The 21,872-nt window shown below is 42.9% G+C and overlaps 2 protein-coding genes across 3 annotated transcripts; both read right to left on the bottom strand.

Annotated features, from left to right (window-relative positions):
- Positions 1-2,393: 2,393 nt before the first annotated feature.
- On the bottom strand, positions 2,394-7,135 carry LOC141363514 (uncharacterized). 2 transcript variants are annotated; one of them, XM_073866119.1, is made up of 4 exons: positions 6,551-7,079; positions 6,210-6,242; positions 4,032-6,048; positions 2,395-3,915 (listed from the first exon to the last, which is right to left on the bottom strand). In XM_073866119.1, exons 1-4 carry the CDS (start codon positions 6,974-6,976, stop codon positions 3,776-3,778), a joined length of 2,616 nt encoding a protein of 871 aa, XP_073722220.1. In that variant the 5' UTR covers positions 6,977-7,079; the 3' UTR covers positions 2,395-3,775. The 2 variants fall into 2 exon arrangements, with proteins under 2 accessions (XP_073722221.1, XP_073722220.1); XM_073866120.1 differs by lacking the exon at positions 6,210-6,242 and having other exon boundaries at positions 2,394-3,915; positions 6,551-7,135.
- A 5,839-nt stretch (positions 7,136-12,974) lies between these two features.
- LOC141349100 (uncharacterized) lies at positions 12,975-21,489 on the bottom strand. Its single transcript, XM_073866118.1, has 7 exons — positions 20,339-21,489; positions 19,607-19,751; positions 16,895-17,057; positions 15,374-15,566; positions 15,199-15,258; positions 14,730-14,846; positions 12,975-13,106 (listed from the first exon to the last, which is right to left on the bottom strand). Exons 1-7 carry the CDS (start codon positions 20,420-20,422, stop codon positions 12,975-12,977), a joined length of 894 nt encoding a protein of 297 aa, XP_073722219.1. The 5' UTR covers positions 20,423-21,489.
- Positions 21,490-21,872: the final 383 nt, after the last annotated feature.

Below are 21,872 nucleotides of genomic sequence, written 5' to 3'. Positions count from 1 at the left end.
ATCATTGTGTGATTTTTTTTGTGTGTTCGACTTCATGTGGCGCTGCAAGAACTGACAGGCGGATGACGTCAAAGTACTGCAAAAGCGAGTCGAAATTAGACTACTCCGTAAGATTTCTTGAATAGCTCGAATAGCTATGAAACGAAGACGACTCCTAACTGTGAGTATTTTTGGTAAAAACAACCATTTTAGTGAACATAGGTTGGTTTGAGCTACAGTGGGGCTCCTTCTCAAGAGGTTAAGTAGCCACGCTGAGGGCAGGGGCAATAACAAAAGAAACAAAAGAAACAAAAGCTGGCTTATCCAGTATGTAAATGCACACAGACGACGACACCACCTACTGCATTCTAGAAACTGCGTAAAAAAAGCAGATATCAACCTCAAAATGTACCCTTTTAAATATACAAATACTGCTATATCAAACATGTAGAGGCTACTTCGTGATCTCAACAGATTCTGCAAAAAATATAAAAATGCTTTTCTATCATTAGCTCAAAAGTTGTTCTGCCGACTTGTGTCACTGGTTTCCGTGACGGGGCACATATTACTGTTTTTAAGACTTGTACAGTCTTGTTCAAAATAATAGCAGTACAATGTGACTAACCAGAATAATCAAGGTTTTTAGTATATTTTTTTTATTGCTACGTGGCAAACAAGTTACCAGTAGGTTCAGTAGATTCTCAGAAAACAAATGAGACCCGGCATTCATGATATGCACGCTCTTAAGGCTGTGCAATTGGGCAAGTAGTTGAATTAGTTGAAAGGGGTGTGTTCAAAAAAATAGCAGTGTGGCATTCAATCACTGAGGTCATCAATTTTGTGAAGAAACAGGTGTGAATCAGGTGGCCCCTATTTAAGGATGAAGCCAAGACTTGTTGAACATGCATTTGAAAGCTGAGAAAATGGTTCGTTCAAGACACTGTTCAGAAGAACAGCGTACTTTGATTAAAAAGTTGATTGGAGAGGGAAAAACCTATAAAGAGGTGCAAAAAATGATAGGCTGTTCAGCTAAAATGATCTCCAATGCCTTAAAATGGAGAGCAAAACCAGAGAGACGTGGAAGAAAACGGAAGACAACCATCAAAATGGATAGAAGAATAACCAGAATGGCAAAGGCTCAGCCAATGATCACCTCCAGGATGATCAAAGACAGTCTGGAGTTACCTGTAAGTACTGTGACAGTTAGAAGACGTCTGTGTGAAGCTAATCTATTTTCAAGAATCCCCCGCAAAGTCCCTCTGTTAAAAAAAAGGCATGTGCAGAAGAGGTTACAATTTGCCAAAGAACACATCAACTGGCCTAAAGAGAAATGGAGGAACATTTTGTGGACTGATGAGAGTAAAATTGTTCTTTTTGGGTCCAAGGGCCACAGGCAGTTTGTGAGACGACCCCCAAACTCTGAATTCAAGCCACAGTACACAGTGAAGACAGTGAAGCATGGAGCATCATATGGGCATGTTTGTCCTACTATGGTGTTGGGCCTATTTATCGCATACCAGGGATCATGGATCAGTTTGCATATGTTAAAATACTTGAAGAGGTCATGTTGCCCTATGCTGAAGAGGACATCCCCTTGAAATAGTTGTTTCAACAAGACAATGACCCAAAACACACTAGTAAACGGGCAGAGTCTTGGTTCCAAACCAACAAAATTAATGTTATGGAGTGGCCAGCCCAATCTCCAGACCTTAATCCAATTGAGAACTTGTGGGGTGATATCAAAAATGCTGTTTCTGAAGCAAAACCAAGAAATGTGAATGAATTGTGGAATGTTGTTAAAGAATCATGGAGTGGAATAACAGCTGAGAGGTGCCACAAGTTGGTTGACTCCATGCCACACAGATGTCAAGCAGTTTTTAAAAACTGTGGTCATACAACTAAATATTAGTTTAGTGATTCACAGGATTGCTAAATCACAGAAAAAAAAATGTTTGTACAAAATAGTTTTGAATTTGTACAGTCAAAGGTAGACACTGCTATTTTTTTGAACACACCCCTTTCAACTAATACCCCAATTGCACAGCCTTAAGAGTGTGCATATCATGAATGCTGGGTCTTGTTTGTATTCTGAGAATCTACTGAACCTACTGGTAACTTGTTTGCCACGTAGCAATAAAAAATATACTAAAAACCTTGATTATTCTGGTTAGTCACATTGTACTGCTATTATTTTGAACAAGACTGTATATACCCAATTTACCATATTACAGGTGTATAGTAAAATCCTTTTTATAATTAAGTATTCTGCATTGATGCATTTAAATATAACAATGTAAATAAAAATCATACTGTGTATGTGAATTTCATTGCAGGTTTTTCACATAACAGTGTAGGCAGAAGGCGGTTGCGTTTACACTTGGCATTAACATGCAACCTGTATCCGGATGTTGTCCACATACACATTGAAAAGACAAGTGTAAACGCGTCTGTGATCTGAATGTTATCCGATCTGTGTGTCCTGATGCAGAGGTAGTCGAGGACGCATTGTGATCGGATCTCAGTGTAATGTAAACGCAATCCAGCCATCGTATCTGCATTTACAGGTCAACGTCACAAAAAAACCCGCCCACTATCATCTCCTCTCACAGCTGTCGTTAGGTCATGGAGCGCAGGTGAGAGACGCATACATTCATATTTGTGGAGCAATGGAAGCTACGCTTAAAAGTATCTTAATAAATCGATATTCAAAAGCATTTTAACACTGCTGACTGTATTTAAGTTATTCAGGCATATGTTATGTTCCTATTCATAGAGAGATTTAATATTTAATGGCAGAATTCAGGATCGTTATAATGTTTGAGTTTCCATGGCGACATATCAACGTGAATGTTGCGCTTCTTTCTGGTCAATCGGCTGTTTCTGTCTCATTTAACACATTTTAAGTTACTTTAAAACACGTACAAACCATAACAACATTAACCAAATACATTTATTCAGTGTTGGTTTTATGCAAGGTTACTTATATGTGTTTGTAAATTACATTACTTCTTACGCACTATGAACAGGAAATTTAGGAAATTGTTAGCTCTTTTAATTAAATCATATTAAAATTACCAGGAACCATAACTAACAACAGTTTATGGTTAAAATATAAATATACATATAAGTTCAGGCAGAGCCAAAAGCCCGTTATTAAGGCAGAATAAAACAGTGGAGTCGGTCATGTTTCACGCGGATTTTGTTGTTGATTTAAAGCATGCGGGTGAAAGTCAAGTTTAGGTAAAAACAGGATATTCATCCGCGGTGCGGACGCTATAAAGGCTTTTAAAGAGAAGGCTTTTAAAGCTAAAAAATATAACGCTTAAAATGTGAACATCACAGTTGTTGGGGTTGCTAGTTATTCTCTGCTGTTGGCTTCTCAGTAGCACTGTACAATACGGGATTGCGGTTAGCGCGAAAACCCTAAATCATGTGGCTAAGGACAGCTGTACCCATTTTGATTGACAGCTATCCACCCAGCGCGCGTCTCCCCGCACGGGATCAGGTCACACATCCAGATACAGAAGCCACATTTATGTGACAAATGTAAACGCGCCGTGTCCTGATATACGAATGATCGGATCTGCGTGAACGGATCACCGAGATCGCATGTTAATGCAAAATGTAAACGCAGCCTTAGTGAATAAATGACAAATCACATAATATATGTTTATCTATTTCTTCAAACTGACTGTACAACAAACTCAAATTTTGAAAAGCTCCTGTCTTGCTACTGTTGCCTATAGGTATTGTATTTAGTAATTCAGGGTTTGCCATTTCTTGCTGTTTGTGTAGTTTAAAGATTTTTTTTACCTTGATCTTTCTGGGAAGCAGATGGTTGATCAGTCTCTGCTGGTACTGGTGATGTTGTCTGAGGCAGGTCACTACAATCCTCTTCATCACTTGACATTGAATCACCTTCGGCCTCAAGTTGCTCTATAACAATAAAAGGAATCTGTGTATCAATGTATTTTTTGCAAAAGATGATGAAAGATACAGATTTGCAAATATGTAAAGCACAGACGCGCACAAAAATCTAATTTCATACATACCATTTGGGTCGATTTCAATGTCATCAAGTCTCTTTCCTTTAAAGCTGGACAGTGTTCCTTTCTCCATTGCCATTAAGACCTTACTCATTTTTGCCAGCTGCAATGTCCCCTCTGGTAACCGGTAATACTGTCTGTGGATCCTTATATCGTGACCGAGAAAATCAGCCAGTTGATCTGCTTCATTTTCATCAAGGTTGAGAATCTTTGACATGGTAGCTATGTGTTTCCTGAGCCTGGTTGAGGAAAGAGCTTCAGGATTCTTAATGCCACATTCACGAGCAGCTTTACTTATGCACTCTCCTCCTCTGTAGGCAGACATTGCACCAGATCTGGCAAACATAAAAGGATTCTCATTTGGGACACCACAAGCCTCACGTGTTTCAACAAGCAGCTTCATGGCAGAAACCAATGAAGGTTTGAGGAGGACAGGGACCTTTCTCCCTCGCTTACCACGGATCTCTACTCTGGTAAAGTGTTTACACAGCTTCCTCTCGAACTCAGAAAGACAGATGGCTATGTCTTCATGCAGCTCAGAAGAATCCCGGCTTTGAAAAGCTGACAAAAGCATCCGTGACACCTCACCTTCTCTTCGTCTATTGAACAGGATAACTTGGGAGAGAGTGACTTTGGCCAAAGCAGCATAGCTGTCTGCAGAGGGGCAGTTTTTAAGTTTATTAAGGAATTTATCCCGTTTCTTTTCTAGATGTGCGTGCAGGACTTTGACATCCTGAGTGAAAGGAATGATCTGTGGTGCATTCCACTTGGCTTCCTTCAATGTAGTTATAGCACCAGCAGAAATGTATTCATTCCACCTTGCTTGGTGTACTTTTCTGAAGTCTCGAGCACACTCAGCACGCTCATGGTCTCCATACATCATCGCATTACTTTCAACAATGCTACAGATCTTTTTTAAAGAATGTCCAAGTTTGAGGGCTAAAGAGGGAATGCGGTAAGAGTTCTTCTCTTCGTCAAAGCCAGACACAACTTTCACAGCTGATATGACATGTTTGAAGTTTGCTGGTATCATGAAGTCCTCCATTGTTTTCAGTGGGGTTATCCTTCTTGCTTCAAGAAGAAGTCTGCCAACTTCTCTCATTTTCTGTCGGATGTAGTCATGTTTGGTCACATCAGATCCCATCCTGTTAAACATGTGCTCTCCCAGTTGCATGATGCATCTGTCACTATGAATCACCCTTGAAACTTCGTCATAGTTCATCAGGGAAAGTACTTTCTTGAAACCTTTACTCACCTCTAAGCCAACAGGTGTTTTTAGGGCACAAAGAGATCTTACTCTTTTTCTGCCCTGAGCATCATAATCCTTCGGTTTAAGTGGACAGTTTTTAATGTGTTTCCATAGGCTGAGCTTGTTGTAAAGGCCTTGACAGTGAATACAGTGGATAAATTCTTTGGGGTTTTTGCACTTTTTTGGACGGTAGCAGGCAATCATCTCACCTTCCCCTTTTCTCACCACATCTGTGTTGTGAGCAAAGTTGCCCTTTTTTCTAAGAAGGTTTAACTGGACTCTTCGTTCTTTGGAACGTTTTGGGAAAGCTACAGCCTTTGCAACCTCTACTTCATTGCGATGTACAAACTCAAGGTGTCTTGCCATTTTTGCATATGGCTTAGAGCAATAAAGGCAATACTGTTTTTTGTTATATGACCTGCTCTTTTTTTGTGGTGATGGCATTGACTGAACCAAAGTCTTTTTGTCAGATGAGGTTTCGGTCTCTTCAGTTTGGCATTTCATCCTTTTTGATGACACTGCTGTCATACATTTGGCAAATGAACTACCTGCCTCTTCAGCTTTCCTTTTTGAAAGGGGTGATTTAGTATGTCTTAAACGTTTGTTGGGTCTAGGATCACTACATTCAGACTTATTGTTTGATCCATCTGAACTCCTTTCAGCCTTGCTTTGTCCAGAAGCACTTCCATCTGATTCATCTGAGCTGAACTGGGGTATGTAGTCAACATCACTGTAGTCCGTAACATCTGAATCACTGTAGGCACTCCCAGAATACTAAATGAGAAAAATGTTACACTTGCTTAAATCATGCAAAATTATTTCTTTAACTAAATGTTTAAAAACTTGCTTAATGGGATAGACAACTGCCAGAATCCAGCTGATTTTCAACAAGAGGAACTCATTTAAGCATATAAAGTGCATGGTTAATTACAAACCTGTCTTTTTCTTGATTGCCTTAATGAGTGCATCTGAAAAAAGAACAAACAAAACTAATGTACATAAAATTGTATATAATAATTAAATGTAAATAATAATAATTTAAAAAATAAAACACTTAAGAGCAAAAAACAGTTATTTCAACTAGATATATTTCAAACTGTAGCTTAGCAAATAAGGCCTTAGTAGATGGCACACTTGGCACGGTTTGATAATCACAAACAGAAACTCTGTACAATACAACTGTATCATAAAATCTTTTTGCACCATGACATAGATGATAATAATATTAGGTCTGTGAATTCACATTAAACAGTTCTTACTAATCTCAATTACCCACCTCCATTAAAGATAGTGTCTCAGACACCTGTGATGAGGAAATCACAGGGGTGGAAGCAGCACAGGGCAAGGGTGTAGAGGGATGCACAGGAGAAGAGGACGATGATGTGGTCATCACAGATGATGAGGGCTGCACAAGTGCAGAGGAAGATGATGTGGTCATCACAGGTGATGAGGGCTGCACAGGAGAAGAGGACGATGATGTGGTCTTCACAGGTGATGAGGGCTGCACAAGTGCAGAGGACGATGATGTGGTCATCACAGATGATGAGGGCTGCACAAGTGCAGAGGACGATGATGTGGTCTTCACAGGTGATGAGGGCTGCACAAGTGCAGAGAAAGATGATGTGGTCATCACAGGTGATGAGGGCTGCACAGGAGAAGGAGAAGGGTATGAGGGCAATAAGGCTTTTACAGAGGTAGACATTGCACAGGGTGCCTAAGACGGTGCATTAAATGTGTATGCTATAATACTGTCTGTAACTTTAAAAGTATAATTGAAAAAAAGTTAAAAATAAAAGCAGCATGGAAACTGTTCAACGACTATTAACACTTTAAATAATAAAGTCTTAATTGACTGAGGTGCTAATTAAGTAATGTGATGATCATATCCAAATATTACTCACCATGAAATATTCTTGTGATGGCTCTATGGCAGTTTTTTTCGTTTTAATTTGTGCTCTGTTAAAGCGCTCATGGCAATCTTTGAGTTCCCTGTCGAGAACGTTCTCTCGACATTGCGTCAGTTAGCTGACGCTATGGGATTGATCCTTCAATCACGATTACCCTGAAGCCTTATTGCACAACGCCAGTGCAGTTGAAACTCGCGCTGGCCAATGACGCTCAAGACGGCAAAGGAGGCGTGGCCTTCTTACTATAATAGCAGCCGTCTTGAGCGAATATCTTCAGTATTTTCTCCTTCACGAGCAAGTTTTACCCTGCAACGAAGACATCTGTTGAGTACGCGGATAAGACGGACGTCCCTCTTAGCGATCCAGATGTCGCGAATGTGCTCTCGGTGCGGAGGTCCTATCGACCCGCCCGATTCGCACAAAGTGTGTATTGTATGTCTGGGGCTTCTCCACGCAGAGACGGCGTTGGTTGGGTCTGAGTGCCCTCATTGTGATGAGCTTCCAATGAGGGTGCTCAGGACTCGGCTCAACATCGCTCTCGAAAGCTCCTCGCTGCAGCCTCCCACTGCCGCCAAGGTGCCGCTGGTGGGGGCTCAGCCACCGACGGAGACCGAGCGCGTGCCGGAGCGCCGCGCTTCCCCTCCCCGTCGCTCTCCGGTTCAGTTCGTCGCCGAGAGCCTGCGTCCTGAACCCGGAGCTGCCGAGTCTGTCTCCTTTGGGGTCCCCGCAGAGGAGGATGAGATGTCGCTGACGGCGTCTGACGGAGATTGGGACCAATCTCCGCCTGCCGCGTCAGAGGCTGACGCCCACCCCCCATCCTATCACGAAGAGCTGGTGCGCATTCTCTCTAAGGCCGTGCAGGATCTAGAGATCGAGTGGAGTTCCCCACAAGAACCCCAAAGGAGTAAACTCGATTCTTGGTACTTTGACTCGGGCCGCCGCGCCGCCGCTCCGAGGAAAAGTGCCCCTTTCCTCCCAGACCTGCACGATGAGGTCACCAAAGCGTGGGCGACCCCCCAGGGCGTCCGCGCTCGCGCCGGCGGGTCTGAGCTATTTTCTAAAGTGGACGGGGCGGAAGCCCGTGGATACCTGCACATCCCCCCCGTCGAGGAAGCCGTGGCGGCCCATCTCTGCCCGTCGTCCTCCTCCTTGGGTGGTGAGGCTTCACTACCCTCTAAGGCATGCCGCACGACGGCGCACCTGGCTGATAAAGCCTACGCCGCGTCAGGAGAGGCTCTGTCTTCACTGCACACCATGGCAGTCCTCCAGATTTTCCAGGCGAGGGCTCTAAAGGCGCTGGACGAGGGCAGCACGGACCTGAATACCTTCAGGGATCTGAGGGCGGCAACGGATTTCGCGCTGAAAGCCACCAAAAAGTCGGCGCAAGCCATCGGACGCAGCATGGGCTTCATGGTGGTGATGCAGCGCCAGCTGTGGTTAAATCTCACGGATCTCAAGGAAGCCGACAGGAAGACGCTGCTTAACGCTCCCGTTTCCCCATCTGGCTTGTTCGGTGACGCCGTGGGCACCATCACGGAGCGATTCTCGGAGGCGGTGAAGAGCTCTAAAGCCATGAGTCACTTTCTTCCTCGCCGCCCTATGTCTCATGCGCCGGCGGGACCGCCGCCGCCGAGACACCGCTCCGAGTCTGCGCCACGCCGGCCGGCAGCGCAACCCCCCGCGGCACCGCCCCCGACGGTGAGACCTGAACCGGTGGTGCGTCATAAGAGCCCCTGGCACGAATCCACCAGGAAGCGTCGAAAGAAACCGGGTCCAGGGGGACCGCAGTCCGGGGCAAAGCCGCGTTCCTGACGTGAGTGGTGTGAGAGAGAGAACGCCGAGCGGCGAGCCCGCCGCCAAGAGAACAAAAGTCTCGTCGAGCGTCCCCCTGGCTGTTGCGGGCGACGCAGAGACTGTTTCTTTAAATGTTTTTGTGTTAAATGCAATAAAAAATGTTACTTTTTCACAAAAAGAGCGTTTTCCTCCTCATCTGGTTTCGGTTTCGGGTCGCTCGCCCCAGGGCAGATCCCACCCTCATATAAACACGCACAGCGCACCCTCCCCGCTTTCGAACCCCCCCGCGACGCGGGGGTCGCAGAGAAAGCGGGGACGGGAAGGGTTAATGCACGGTCTCAACGAGCCGCACAGAAGCCCGTTGTCTATCGCGGTGTCAGCCGCCCCCCGGCCATCCTCTCTTGTGCCCGTAACACAAACGCTGCACAGAGCGGAGAGGTCTCCATTAGTCCCGCTGGGTCCCTCGCCCCCGAGCAGCGATCCGACGAGCAACGCGCAGCCCCCGAGAACCGAGCTACCCGTCACGCACGAGACGCTCGGCGGCACCGAGCGGTCCGATCATTCTGTCATTCAACCGCTATCACTGCGCTTAGATGCATGGCGTGCCATTCCCAACATATCGGAATGGATGCTGAACATTATTCAGAAAGGATACTCTCTACAGTTTCGACGCAGACCTCCCCGTTTCAACGGCGTGATAGCGTCAACGGTCCGGGCTCAGGACGAGTCGATATTGTATCAGGAAATCTGCAATCTCCTCGCCAAACGAGCGATAGAGTCAGTTCCGATGCAAGAGAGAGAGAGCGGTTTTTACAGCCGGTACTTTGTCGTCCCGAAAAAAGACGGCGGTCTCAGACCGATCTTGGATTTGAGACTAATAAACAAAGCACTACACAAACGTGCTTTCAAAATGACTACACTGAAACAGATCCTCGCCCACATTCGGCCCGGGGACTGGTTTATTTCAGTGGACTTAAAGGATGCTTATTTTCACATTCAGATCGCCCCGCACCACAGGCGCTTTCTGAGATTTGCATTCAAGGATGCTGCATACCAGTTCACGGTCCTCCCGTTCGGTCTAGCGCTCGCCCCGCGCACATTCACGAAATGTATAGACACGGCGCTGTCCCCGCTGAGAGCGAGCGGCATTCGCATCCTGAATTATCTGGACGATTGGCTGATCTTAGCACAATCCAGAGAGGTGCTCATCAGCCACAGAGACGCAGTACTTTCGCATTTAGACAGCCTCGGTCTACGTGTGAATTTGCAGAAGAGCGCTCTATCTCCAACGCAGGAGATCGCGTTTCTAGGCGTACGTCTCGACTCGGTCTCAATGAAGGCTTTCTTATCAGAGGAGCGCAAACGAGATCTGACGTCTGCTCTGAATGTATTCAGCCACGGATGCACTGTGCCACTGAAACGGTTTCAGAGACTTTTAGGCTTGATGGCGGCAGCCTCCCCGGTTTGCCCGCTCGGTCTGCTGTATATGCGCCCGTTACAGCTGTGGTTACGATCCAGAGTGCCCAACAGGGCGTGGATATCGGGACGAGCGCGCATTACAGTTACGAACGGATGTATGCGAGCGCTGAGACCCTGGTTCGATCCCAACCTGTTCAGCGGGGGTGCTCCACTCGGGCTGGTTACGAGACGGAAAGTAGTCACGACGGACGCGTCGTTAACGGGCTGGGGAGCCCTGTGCGATGGCGTCCCGGCTTCGGGCTCCTGGTCGGAGACGGAGCGGTTATGGCATATAAACCGTCTAGAGCTCAAAGCCGTCCTTTTAGCACTGCAGAGCTTTGCGACGCTGATCGGGGGCCATCACGTTCTCGTCCGGACGGACAACACTACGGTGGTTTCATACATAAATCGCCAGGGAGGAGTGCGCTCCAGGCCGCTGTTCAGACAGGCAGAAACGATACTGTTGTGGGCGGATCGTCATCTCCTTTCAATAAAAGCGACGCATGTACCGGGCAGCATGAACTGCGGAGCGGATATGCTGTCGAGGAACGGCATTCCCCAAGGGGAATGGAGATTGAACCCCCTATCTATCGAGCTGATCTGGAGTCAGTTCGGGAAAGCAGAAGTGGATCTGTTTGCGTCCGAGGAAAACACACACTGCCCGCTGTTCTTCTCGTTGACGAGCTCTCCTCTGGGCGGAGAAGCGCTGTCGTTGCCGTGGCCGAGAGCCAGCAAATATGCGTTTCCCCCCATAAAACTGCTGCCGTCAGTTTTACACAAGATCAGAGAGGAAAGAGCATCAGTGACACTAATCGCCCCGTACTGGCCGAACCAGCCGTGGTTTCCCGACCTGTTGGAACTGTCAACGGCTCCCCCGTGGCCGATCCCGTTGAGACGAGACCTGCTCTCTCAGGCGAACGGATCAATCTGGCACCCCAGCCCCGAGAAGTGGAAACTTCACGCGTGGAAGGTGTGTGGGAACCGCTAACAGACGCGGCTCTGCCGCAGAGTGTGCTCGATACGCTGATGCAATCGCGTGCCCCCGCTACAAGACGGTTATATGCCCTTAAGTGGTCGGTATTCACGGCGTGGTGTAAAGAAAAAGAGTTTGACCCGGTGAACTGCTCCGTGTCAGCTATTCTATCCTTTTTACAGCACAGAATGGATACGGGAAGCATGCCCTCCACCCTTAAAGTATATGTTGCTGCCATCGCAGCTTTTCATGCTGAGATTGGGGGGCGCTCGGTGGGAAAACACGAGCTCATAGCGAAGTTTTTACGGGGTGCACGGCGCCTCAGACCTTCTCGCCCACCCACCGTACCGTCTTGGGACCTGGCCTTGGTCCTGAAAGCACTAACTCTTCCTCCGTTTGAGCCTATTCTAACGGTAGGTTTGAAGGAGCTCTCTCTAAAAACTGTGCTTCTGCCGGCTTTGGCTTCAGCTAAGCGCATAGGAGATCTGCATGCACTCTCTGTGAACGCTGAATGCTTACAATTTGGACCAGGGGACTGTAATGTCACGTTAAAACCCAAAGCGGGTTATGTGCCTAAATCGCTATCCACGCCATTTAGAGCGCAGATTATTTCTATCCCCGCCTTCTCCTCGGATGACGCGGCGACTACTAACGCGATCGTACAGAGTGAGCTTTGCCCGGTAAGAGCGCTAAAAGCTTATATTGATCGCTCGGCGCCGTTCCGGACAGCGGAACAGCTGTTTGTTTGTTTTGGAGGCAGCGCCAAAGGACGCCCAGTTTCCAAGCAAAGACTGTCGCACTGGGTGGTTGATGCTATTTCACTGGCATACTCTAGCCAAGGAGTGCGTTGCCCTTTGGATATTAAAGCCCATTCTACGAGAGCTATTGCATCGTCATGGGCTTGGTATAAAGGCGCATCTATTCAGGATTTATGCTTGGCAGCTGGCTGGTCGTCTCAGAACACCTTTGCTAGGTTTTACAATCTGGATGTCTCCTCATTGGCTTCCCGAGTGCTTTCGGTAAACACGCCCTCTACCTCCAGTGTCTGACATACCTGATGGTTTCTATCAGGTCGTGTGTGAGGGGCGGCGCTACGGCGACGCCGACTTGAGAATACCTTAGCGCCGGACGCTGCTCGCCCGCTGAGTATTCGATTTATTTACTACGAGAATTCCACCATGTATTGGTTTTTGTGGATTATCACTTGCATTTCTGACGCCGGGAATCACCCGCTCCCTGGATGCTGAGTCATATGAATACTGCATGTGGATTATATTTTACAACTTCAACGCCGGATCTCGTCCGCCCGTTGGGTAAGTCAACATATGACTGCAAGAGTGCTGTGTTCACTGCCGCCAGTCCAATGATCTAAACTCTTCTACAACTTGTGCGCCGGACGCCGTCCGCTCGCTAGGTATGTTGTTTAATTCTTTAGCGTTTACTTCTTACCCGCTTAATGCGGTGTTACGCTAGCACGCTACTGGCTCTGTTATGGGTTTTGGCTGGTGCTTAGTACGATATGCCGCTATCGGCTGGTCATTTGAGATTGTTGCATGCTGTTTGCTTCGTTATGCTTGGCCTATCTTGCCGTATGCACGGCGCGGTTCTATACAATCTCCCATAGCGTCAGCTAACTGACGCAATGTCGAGAGAACGTTCTCGACAGGGAACGTCTCGGTTACTATCGTAACCTCGGTTCCCTGAGAGAACGTGAACGAGACATTGCGTTAGCTGCCGTGCTCACGGCTTCGTAGGCTGTACGCTCGTTCAGTCGTTTTTACTGAAGATATTCGCTCAAGACGGCTGCTATTATAGTAAGAAGGCCACGCCTCCTTTGCCGTCTTGAGCGTCATTGGCCAGCGCGAGTTTCAACTGCACTGGCGTTGTGCAATAAGGCTTCAGGGTAATCGTGATTGAAGGATCAATCCCATAGCGTCAGCTAACTGACGCAATGTCTCGTTCACGTTCTCTCAGGGAACCGAGGTTACGATAGTAACCGAGACGTTTCTGAGGATATATGAAAAGGTATTAAACTTAAAATAAAAGTAAAATGTACATAATGTTAAAAGCTGTGACACTCAAAGACATTAGGCAAAACCAATCAAAAATATAGAAAACAAAAAGTAAATATAAAATATTGCTTAATTTCAAGTGCTCTGGTTTAGATTAAAGGAATAGTCTACTCATTTTCAATATTAAACTATGTTATTACCTTAACTAAGAATTGTTGATACATCCCTCTATCATCTGTGTGCGTGCACGTAAGCGCTGGAGCGCGTTGCGACACTTTGATAGCATTTAGCTTAGCCCCATTCATTCAATGGTACCAATCAGAGATAAAGTTAGAAGTGACCAAACACATCAACGTTTTTCCTATTTAAGACGAGTAGTTATACGAGCAAGTTTGGTGGTACAAAATAAAACGTAGCGCTTTTCTAAGCGGATTTAAAAGAGGAACTATATTTTATGGTGTAATAGCACTTTTGGGAGTACTTCGACTCGGCGCAGTAACACCCTCCCTCTCCCATTATGAGAGTGAGAAGGGGAGCGGACTTTTCAGGCGAGTCGAAGTACTCCCAAAAGTGCTATTACGCCATAAAATATAGTTCCTCTTTTAAATCCGCTTAGAAAAGCGCTACGTTTTATTTTGTACCACCAAACTTGCTCGTATAACTACTCGTTTTAAACAGGAAAAACGTTGATGTGTTTGCTCACTTCTAACTTTATCTCTGATTGGTACCATTGAATGAATGGAACGAAATGTCGCAGCACGCTCCAGCGCTTACGTGCACGCACACAGATGATAGAGGGATGTATCAACAATTCTTAGTTAAGGTAATAACATAGTTTAATATTGAAAATGAGTAGACTATTCCTTTAAGAGCAAGCCAAATAAATTTAGTTTAGTAAACTAAATAAGGAAACCCATAAATCTGTTAGAAAAGATATAGCACATAAAGTAAGAAGGGTCTATGGGCCAGATTTACTAACAGCTTGTGCCAGCGCAAACCATCATTTTGTTACATAACGACTGTTGTGATTTATTAAAGACTTGAATGTCTTTAAAATACAAAATCGATTGTGGGGCCATTGTCATGTTTGAATAGAAAAGAGCTCTGCCCGAACTGCTGCTATAAAATTAGACACACACAATTTTGGAAAATATCATTATATACTGTAGCATTAAGATTTGTGCTCACAGAAATGAGTAGTTAAATGTGTTCACTAGAAGTTGCCGTCCAATACTTTTGTCCATATAGTGTAACTAGTTATCTGATGAAGTAAACGGCCTAAGATACTTTCTGCATGTATAGAATGGTTACCATTTTATTTTCTGATGTACTTGCTTTGCCTGACTGTTGTGGCTCAACTTGCTTATGTGGTTCATTGATGTACACCTTATACAGGGCAGATGAGGAAACAGGAGGAGCCTGATGGAACTGAAAGTCAGAAAAGAAGAGTTAGGGGGTAAATTTTGTACTGTATTTGCTAAGCTTTTGTATGGTTTTGTTTTATACTGTGATGTATAAAAGACAGTGAGATGCAGTAATATAAGGTACACGTTCATCTGTCCTACAGTAACTTTAGCTGAACCTACTTTTTAAATCTGTCAGTATTCCTCTGTTTAAAAAAACAAACAAGAATACGTTTACTGAAAAAATGCACGATTTAGAAGTTGTGGCATTGTTTCACAGAGGATTAAATGCTTGTCCAATATGTCAAAAACCTCTCAAATTGCTAGTTTCCCACATGACTGTATAGAACCCGAATATAGATGTTTTGTGTACTTACCAATTTCTGCAAATCCAAACTGCTGACTGGGCTTTTATCACTGGATTCTGTTGATGATACCTAAATGAAAGATTTGAGAAATATGAGAACACAATCATATGGTATCAAATCAGCATAAGAGAAAAATGTCATCATGAAATATTGTTAAAGATTCTTAGGATATACTTGACAGTACCTTAGCTCGCCAAGGCCAATCTGAATCTCCATAACTGTAAGTGATTTCTTCTCCTGGTTGGATATCTCGTACAGCAAAAAGACACAGATGAGGTTTTTTGTTCACTTCAACAGTTCTTATTTTGCATGTAGGATTTCTGTGCTCATCATTTACAAGTCTTCCCAAGGACCCATCTTCCTTGGATGCATCCATGCTATAAATACATAAAAATACCACCAAGCATAAGAGACTGATTTGTAATCTTGTACAGCAGTTGTTTCCTTTATGCCTGTACCTCGTAAGAGTAACTTCTGTAAACATATCTTAACAACTACATGAAATCAAAATGAGTTTTTTGGGCTTTAAGGCATTTTACATCAGTGGGTTTGGTTATATGGTCTGCTCTACAAATTTTGGGGCAGATTCCTGAACAGGGCTAAAGTCTATTCGCAGACTTGAATACAAGTTTGAATTGTCTGAACAGAAAACAGCTTTCACTGAGATATCTTAGAGAGCGCCTATTTCATTTCTAAAAAAACAATATTATTTTGTGTATTTGGTATAATATAATGTGTTCATGTGGTTTATGGTTAAAAAACACATTATTTTCCACATAAGGTTTATTTTTGTATTTCCAGATTTAACTCTCTTCCTGAAACGCACTGATTTGAAAAGCTGTGTGCCTAATTGGTCAGCTAATCTGTATGTTGTGATTGGTCTGATTAGCTCTGTCAGCTGGAAACGTGAGACTTCTTACCATGATTGAAAGATTCAGTTACTAACAGAAGTTACAGGAGTTAACTTACAGGTTGAGTTCGAAGCAGGATGAATTATGATAATGTCGGTCTTGTCTACATCACCAATCCCAGGAAGTAAACCTTTTGCCTACAATCCGTGTGTTTGTTGTAATCCAAGAAAAGAGCTTTACGTTGGAGACGATAACTCGCGTCATGGTTTACTTTTGGGCTTGTAACTTTTGCATATTGTTAACATGTACAAATACACACTTAAACACCAGAGGACATTTAAAAACAATAGGTGCTCTTTAACATATCAGTGCCACTGTTTTTATCACAAGATGCACAGCAAATTTTTTTTGTAAAATGTCCTAATATTACTAAGCCCTAGTCCTGGATTAATCTAAACCCTGTATGGTAAACTGCCCCTTTGTTTCTGCTTTTTTACACACAATAAAAATCATCAGCTGGGTACTGAGTGTGTCATACCAAATGTGCAGAGACGAGGATCACCAGGACCCAGGGGCCGGTTGCATAAACATAGCCGTGACATTAAGACTGCGTCTTAAGAATTATTCTGACTAACTAGCAATTAGTTAGGGCTAATCAGTCTTATTATTTGGATTTAAATTAGACCAATCTACCTTTCTATGTAACATACTTAAAACAGTTATGATCAGTCTTGAAGAAAAAAATTCATGACTAACTTTAAAGACTAGTCTTAAAGTTTTATGCAACCGGCCACAGGAGTTTTGGTGAACTAACCCTTAACCGCCCTATTACTTCAAGACAACTCTATACTCACCACCAATTTTTGCCATGCCACTGAAAATCAAACAAGAATGTGTTCTCAACGTCATTGTAGAGTTCAGATCGATCAAGGCTCTCCTCTGAAGTCAGAAGTTCACCTCTGTATTCAAGGACAAAATCACCTCTAAAAAATGCTTCAGTGGTGAAAACTCCACGTCCTAAAAAGAAAAAAATACCAGTAAGTTCTGATGTTCCTTTAAAGTTAATTATTATTTTCATGAGCTCTTATCCAAAAACAATAATAAAAATTACTAGATCTGAAGTTTTATCTGTGGTATCCAACAAATTTGGACATTGCCCTAGTTGGATCTTTCATTTTGTTGTTGTCGGCTGGATTAAAAGGAGTAAAACAATACATTTTACCTTGATAATTTGTTATATAAGAGGTCATCATACTTAAATGAACATCACAAATTTGAAAACGTATGGCTATTGAAATATAACAGTTTTTTGCACCAAGCCAGGAAAATGGTCTATTCAGGAATGTGCTGAAATATGATGTCAGAGTAGAATTGAAACACCTCCCCAAACCAATATACAATGACCACTTTTGTAGCCCTGTCCACAGCTTTGCGTGACATGTGTGGGTCAGGGGTAAAGCAAACCATGCAGTGTCTCAACAATCAGTAAACATTAGGGGTGGCACGGTTCATGAAAAAAATCCGAACCGTTCAGTTCGGAGCGTGTGTGCGTCGCACGGTTCATGGCATGCGCAATAGCCTCGTGCCCTGTATGTGACCTTGCCTCAGATGGCGTGTTTCCCTTTCGCGAAAGAAAAGTTGACTGTTGTGGAGAGTGAGTGCTGCAGGTTATGTTACATGTAGAAATGGCAAGTGGGAGAGAAAAGGAAGACGGTGGAAAAAAGAGACGGATTTAAATATTACAGGTGTAAACGTTGTGTTTCTCTCTCGTCCACATATACTCTCTGCAGTATTTAAGCAGCCTCTCAGTGATAAATCTTAAAGCTACACTGAAGTTGGCAGTTTGATAAATGCAAGTTATCTTTGTGTGCTAAAAAGGCACATAAGATGGATATACACATTCTCCTTTTTTGCCAAAAAAAGAGAGGGTCCCAATAATGTGCTTAAAGTCAAATTCAGTTTGTGCATGATTACATGATATAACTTTTTTAATAATGTATCCTAAATTATGGATAATTACTACATTAATAAGATAATACATTTCTGGAGTGTTAAAAATTAAAAGTAAAAATAACAACAAGAACCGTACAGAACCGAGAACTGTGGCCATTAAACCGTGATACGAACCGAACCGAGGGTTTTGTGAACCGTGCCACCCCTAGTAAACATGTCTTTAAAGATTGCCAAATGTAACCAAAATGACTTTTGAAAACATGTTTCCTTTTATTTTTACGTGGTGATCTGTTATAAGTACCCAACAAAGTGTTCGGTTGTGGAAGAACCGTCTATGGGAAGAACACAGACGTTGTTTAACGGAGGCTTGGAACATAACATTAGGAATGCGTGGTTAAAGTTTGTTTTTGAAGAAGTTCCAGCTCGGGTGGGGAGTGTTTGTTTACTATGTGTACCACGGATTCATTTGTAAAGAAGCCATGAGTCAGTGCTGGATTTGCAGAGAAACTGTGATTAAAAGCACCAGTAATATTGCATCTGGCAGGAATGACACAACAGTATACACAGTGAGTAATACATTTTACTTTAAGTTACTACGCGTCACTACTGTTTAGTAAAAGATCGCTTGATATGTCCTGTTGTAACATCAGTGTCTAAACACGTATATTTTACTGTTTTAATTTACTAAAAAAATTAAACCATTAATAAAGGTGCAACACTTAACAATATGACTGTAATATAACGATAGAAATATACAAAGTTAGTGATAAGGAAGAACTTACCAGCCCTAATTTAGATTCTGATGCCTGCTTACTGTGTTGTATACGGTAATTTAGGCAAGTCGCATTTGTAAGGTCCAACACTCAACAAAGCTTTTTTATCATAACTGTGGTATGTAACGTTATGTGTATGTAAGAGCAACCTCACAAGCACAATAGAAATATACAAAGTTAGTGATAAGGACTTATCAGCCGTGGTTTAGATTCTGATGCGTGCTTACTTGTGTTGTTTATGGTAATTTAGTCACGTTGAGTTTATAGTTTTGTTTATACTTTACTATACGTATTGTCATTTATGGGTATCATCTTTAGCACCCAGAATCTTTTGTGGCTCAAACATATTTGTGTTCGGCTGCTATTTTTACACATCAATGTTTTTAAAACATTTCCCCACATGTAATGACGGGGATCATAGCAGTGGGCGTTTACGTCCAGGTCTTCACTGCGGCCCCCCCTTCAAACGAACCATTATCCAGAGAGCAACTAATCCATGTTACAAACTAACCTATTACTTATTGCCTTTGATGTTTTTGAATGGAAAAACCACTTGAACAGTAGATATCAGACAACAGTAGTAAAACAATAAAATCGACAGATTCATTGCCCCTTTAAGTCAGCAGGATCTATCACAAGAGTCCATGTAGAGTGCACGTGACACAATTTCCATCATGCATTCACTGACGGATTTTGAAGTAGGTAGCCCAGGCGATGTGTTGCATTTTGTCGCAATGCGCATGCATCAAAAGTCTGTATGCACATACAAATAAACTATGCTTTGCAACTTACATTTGCGTACATGAAAGAAAACCGTCTATACTACAGAATTTATCTTACCTTTATATTTGCTGATAACTTGCTCATAAAGCTCAGGCTTGTCTGTTTTGCAAGTAATGTGATGCTCAGCATCCTGTTGAGGTCTTTTTCGTTTTTTCTGCCTTGGTATACCCAGCATCATGGCGACTGCAGTGACATGCAATGACTGAAAATAATTAAATTAATCAATCGATTAATCAACCATAATATTAAGATTGCTAAAATTGTTTACCCAAATAGCCAACAAATGGTATAACATATGTATCTAACTTATGTATATGCATGTATACTTTTGTAAATATACATATAGCTTAGATATATACACACACACATACATACATACATACACAACTGTAGTTAACTTAGATATACATACACAACTTAAAATCTTTAAAGATATCTGTGGCTATTCGTGCCACTGTGCATGATAAGAAAATCGCATGATTGAAATTTAGATTAAACAATAAGAATTAATTACTAATTACCCAATCTATTACTGCTATTTCACATAATTTTACTAAGCACTTAGTCGTTTATGGACAACATTAATAGATCAGTAAAGTAAGTTAAGTTACTCTGAAACCGAATGTTTGTTTACTGACCAATGCCAATATCATTATAGGCTACTCAGGAAGATAATATTTTTGACCACAAACCGTCAAATAAGATAAAATATTTCACAAATCATATGTTAATCCTGCTTATCTTTCATATTTTGCAAAAATATGTTATTATACATAGGACTGAACTCACCTTTCCTCCTATAATGAGCGCGTGTAGTCTGCTTCGCGGGAAATTGGTGCTAACAGCGGTGATGTCATTATCACGTGTCTGCATTTCCAGGGAAACGAATCCACTGCTGCTGACTTGCGTAGTAAAAGTGTCGTTGATAGGAAGGCCGAAAGGATGTCACGTTGAAATATCGCGTGAGCGATTCGAGCACGTATTGATAAAGTTTGATCTCGCGGTACTGTGATGTCATATCTTGTTCGATCTGCGCAGCGCTGTATGAACACAGCTTAGTGTTTTTGCTGTTACGCTACAGACAAGGGGATCAGCACAGCACCTCGTGCTACTGTCCAAAACAACTGCTATTTACAGAGAGATTCCTCTAAATGTTGACAAATCCACATGGAAATTAATTGATGGAATGTACTTTTAAAAACATTTAATACATACAACAAAACAGCTTAATGAAAGCTCTGTTTCTTGAGAACATTTACTGCTCCACCTACAATATCTTATTGGACTGTCTTTTTTATTACCTAATAAAAATTAAACATGCAACAAAGCTTTTTTAAACAAGTAAAAAATATAATATAATAACTTTTGACCCAAATTGAACACAGCTGAAACAGAAGGTGTTCAGGGTTGTTTGATAATTACAGACAGGTGTATGAGCAGGGTTTTAGACACCTGACCTAGGGTTTAGGAATACACAAAGTGTAACTTCAGATTATGAATACCCAGGGTTATCTCTTAACCCCTGGTTAAGCACGAACAGTGTGACACGTGAAACAGATAACCCAGGATTCCGTTAACCCGGGGTTTAGAATAACCTGGTGTTAACTTTTCCAGTGTGAAAAGCATGTTTATATGTTGATAACCTCAAATGACACTAAATCTCCTGTTCATTTCTTCTGGTTGTGTAGTTAGCAGTTTGATGTGCTGCTCTGATGTGGAGCATCAGTGGCTAAAACAAGTGGGTTTCAATGTTTACATGCACAACAATATTCAAATAAAACAACTGCAAAACTAAGATGTAAACAGTGGTTTTTAATTACTCTTATTTGGCTAAAGTCATAATCAAAGTAAACACAAATCAAATTCATATTCATATTTTAGCTTCATTATCAAAGTGCATCATGACCTACACACTTCAATCACAATACTAACGTTGTGTGAGAGTTTTGTGACAGGACACATATACACACACAGTGGTCAACCGTTTGGCTGTAAACAGATGGCTTCAAGCAGGAAAGGCCCTCTAGCTAGGTTTCCAACTGTCCCGTATTAGTCGGCATGTCCGTATTTTGGGTCTCATTGATTTTAGTCCTGTATGTGACCTCCCATGTCTTGTTTTTGACTGCTACGTTGATCTAAACAGTGGCTCCACAACAACTGAGAAGCAGATGACGACAAAATCCAACAAGAGTGATTTGAGAATTCAGACAAAGTGGACTGCTATCGAAATGCTCTCGCGGTACTTTGATGTCATCCGCCTGTCTGTTCATGCGGCACTGCATGAAGTCAAACAACTAGCAAGCAGTGCTGAACACTTGAGAAT

The sequence above is a fragment of the Misgurnus anguillicaudatus genome, unplaced genomic scaffold (assembly GCF_027580225.2).
Source record: "Misgurnus anguillicaudatus unplaced genomic scaffold, ASM2758022v2 HiC_scaffold_49, whole genome shotgun sequence".
NCBI lineage: Eukaryota > Metazoa > Chordata > Actinopteri > Cypriniformes > Cobitidae > Misgurnus > Misgurnus anguillicaudatus.
This window is presented reverse-complemented; position numbering and strand designations above follow the sequence as displayed.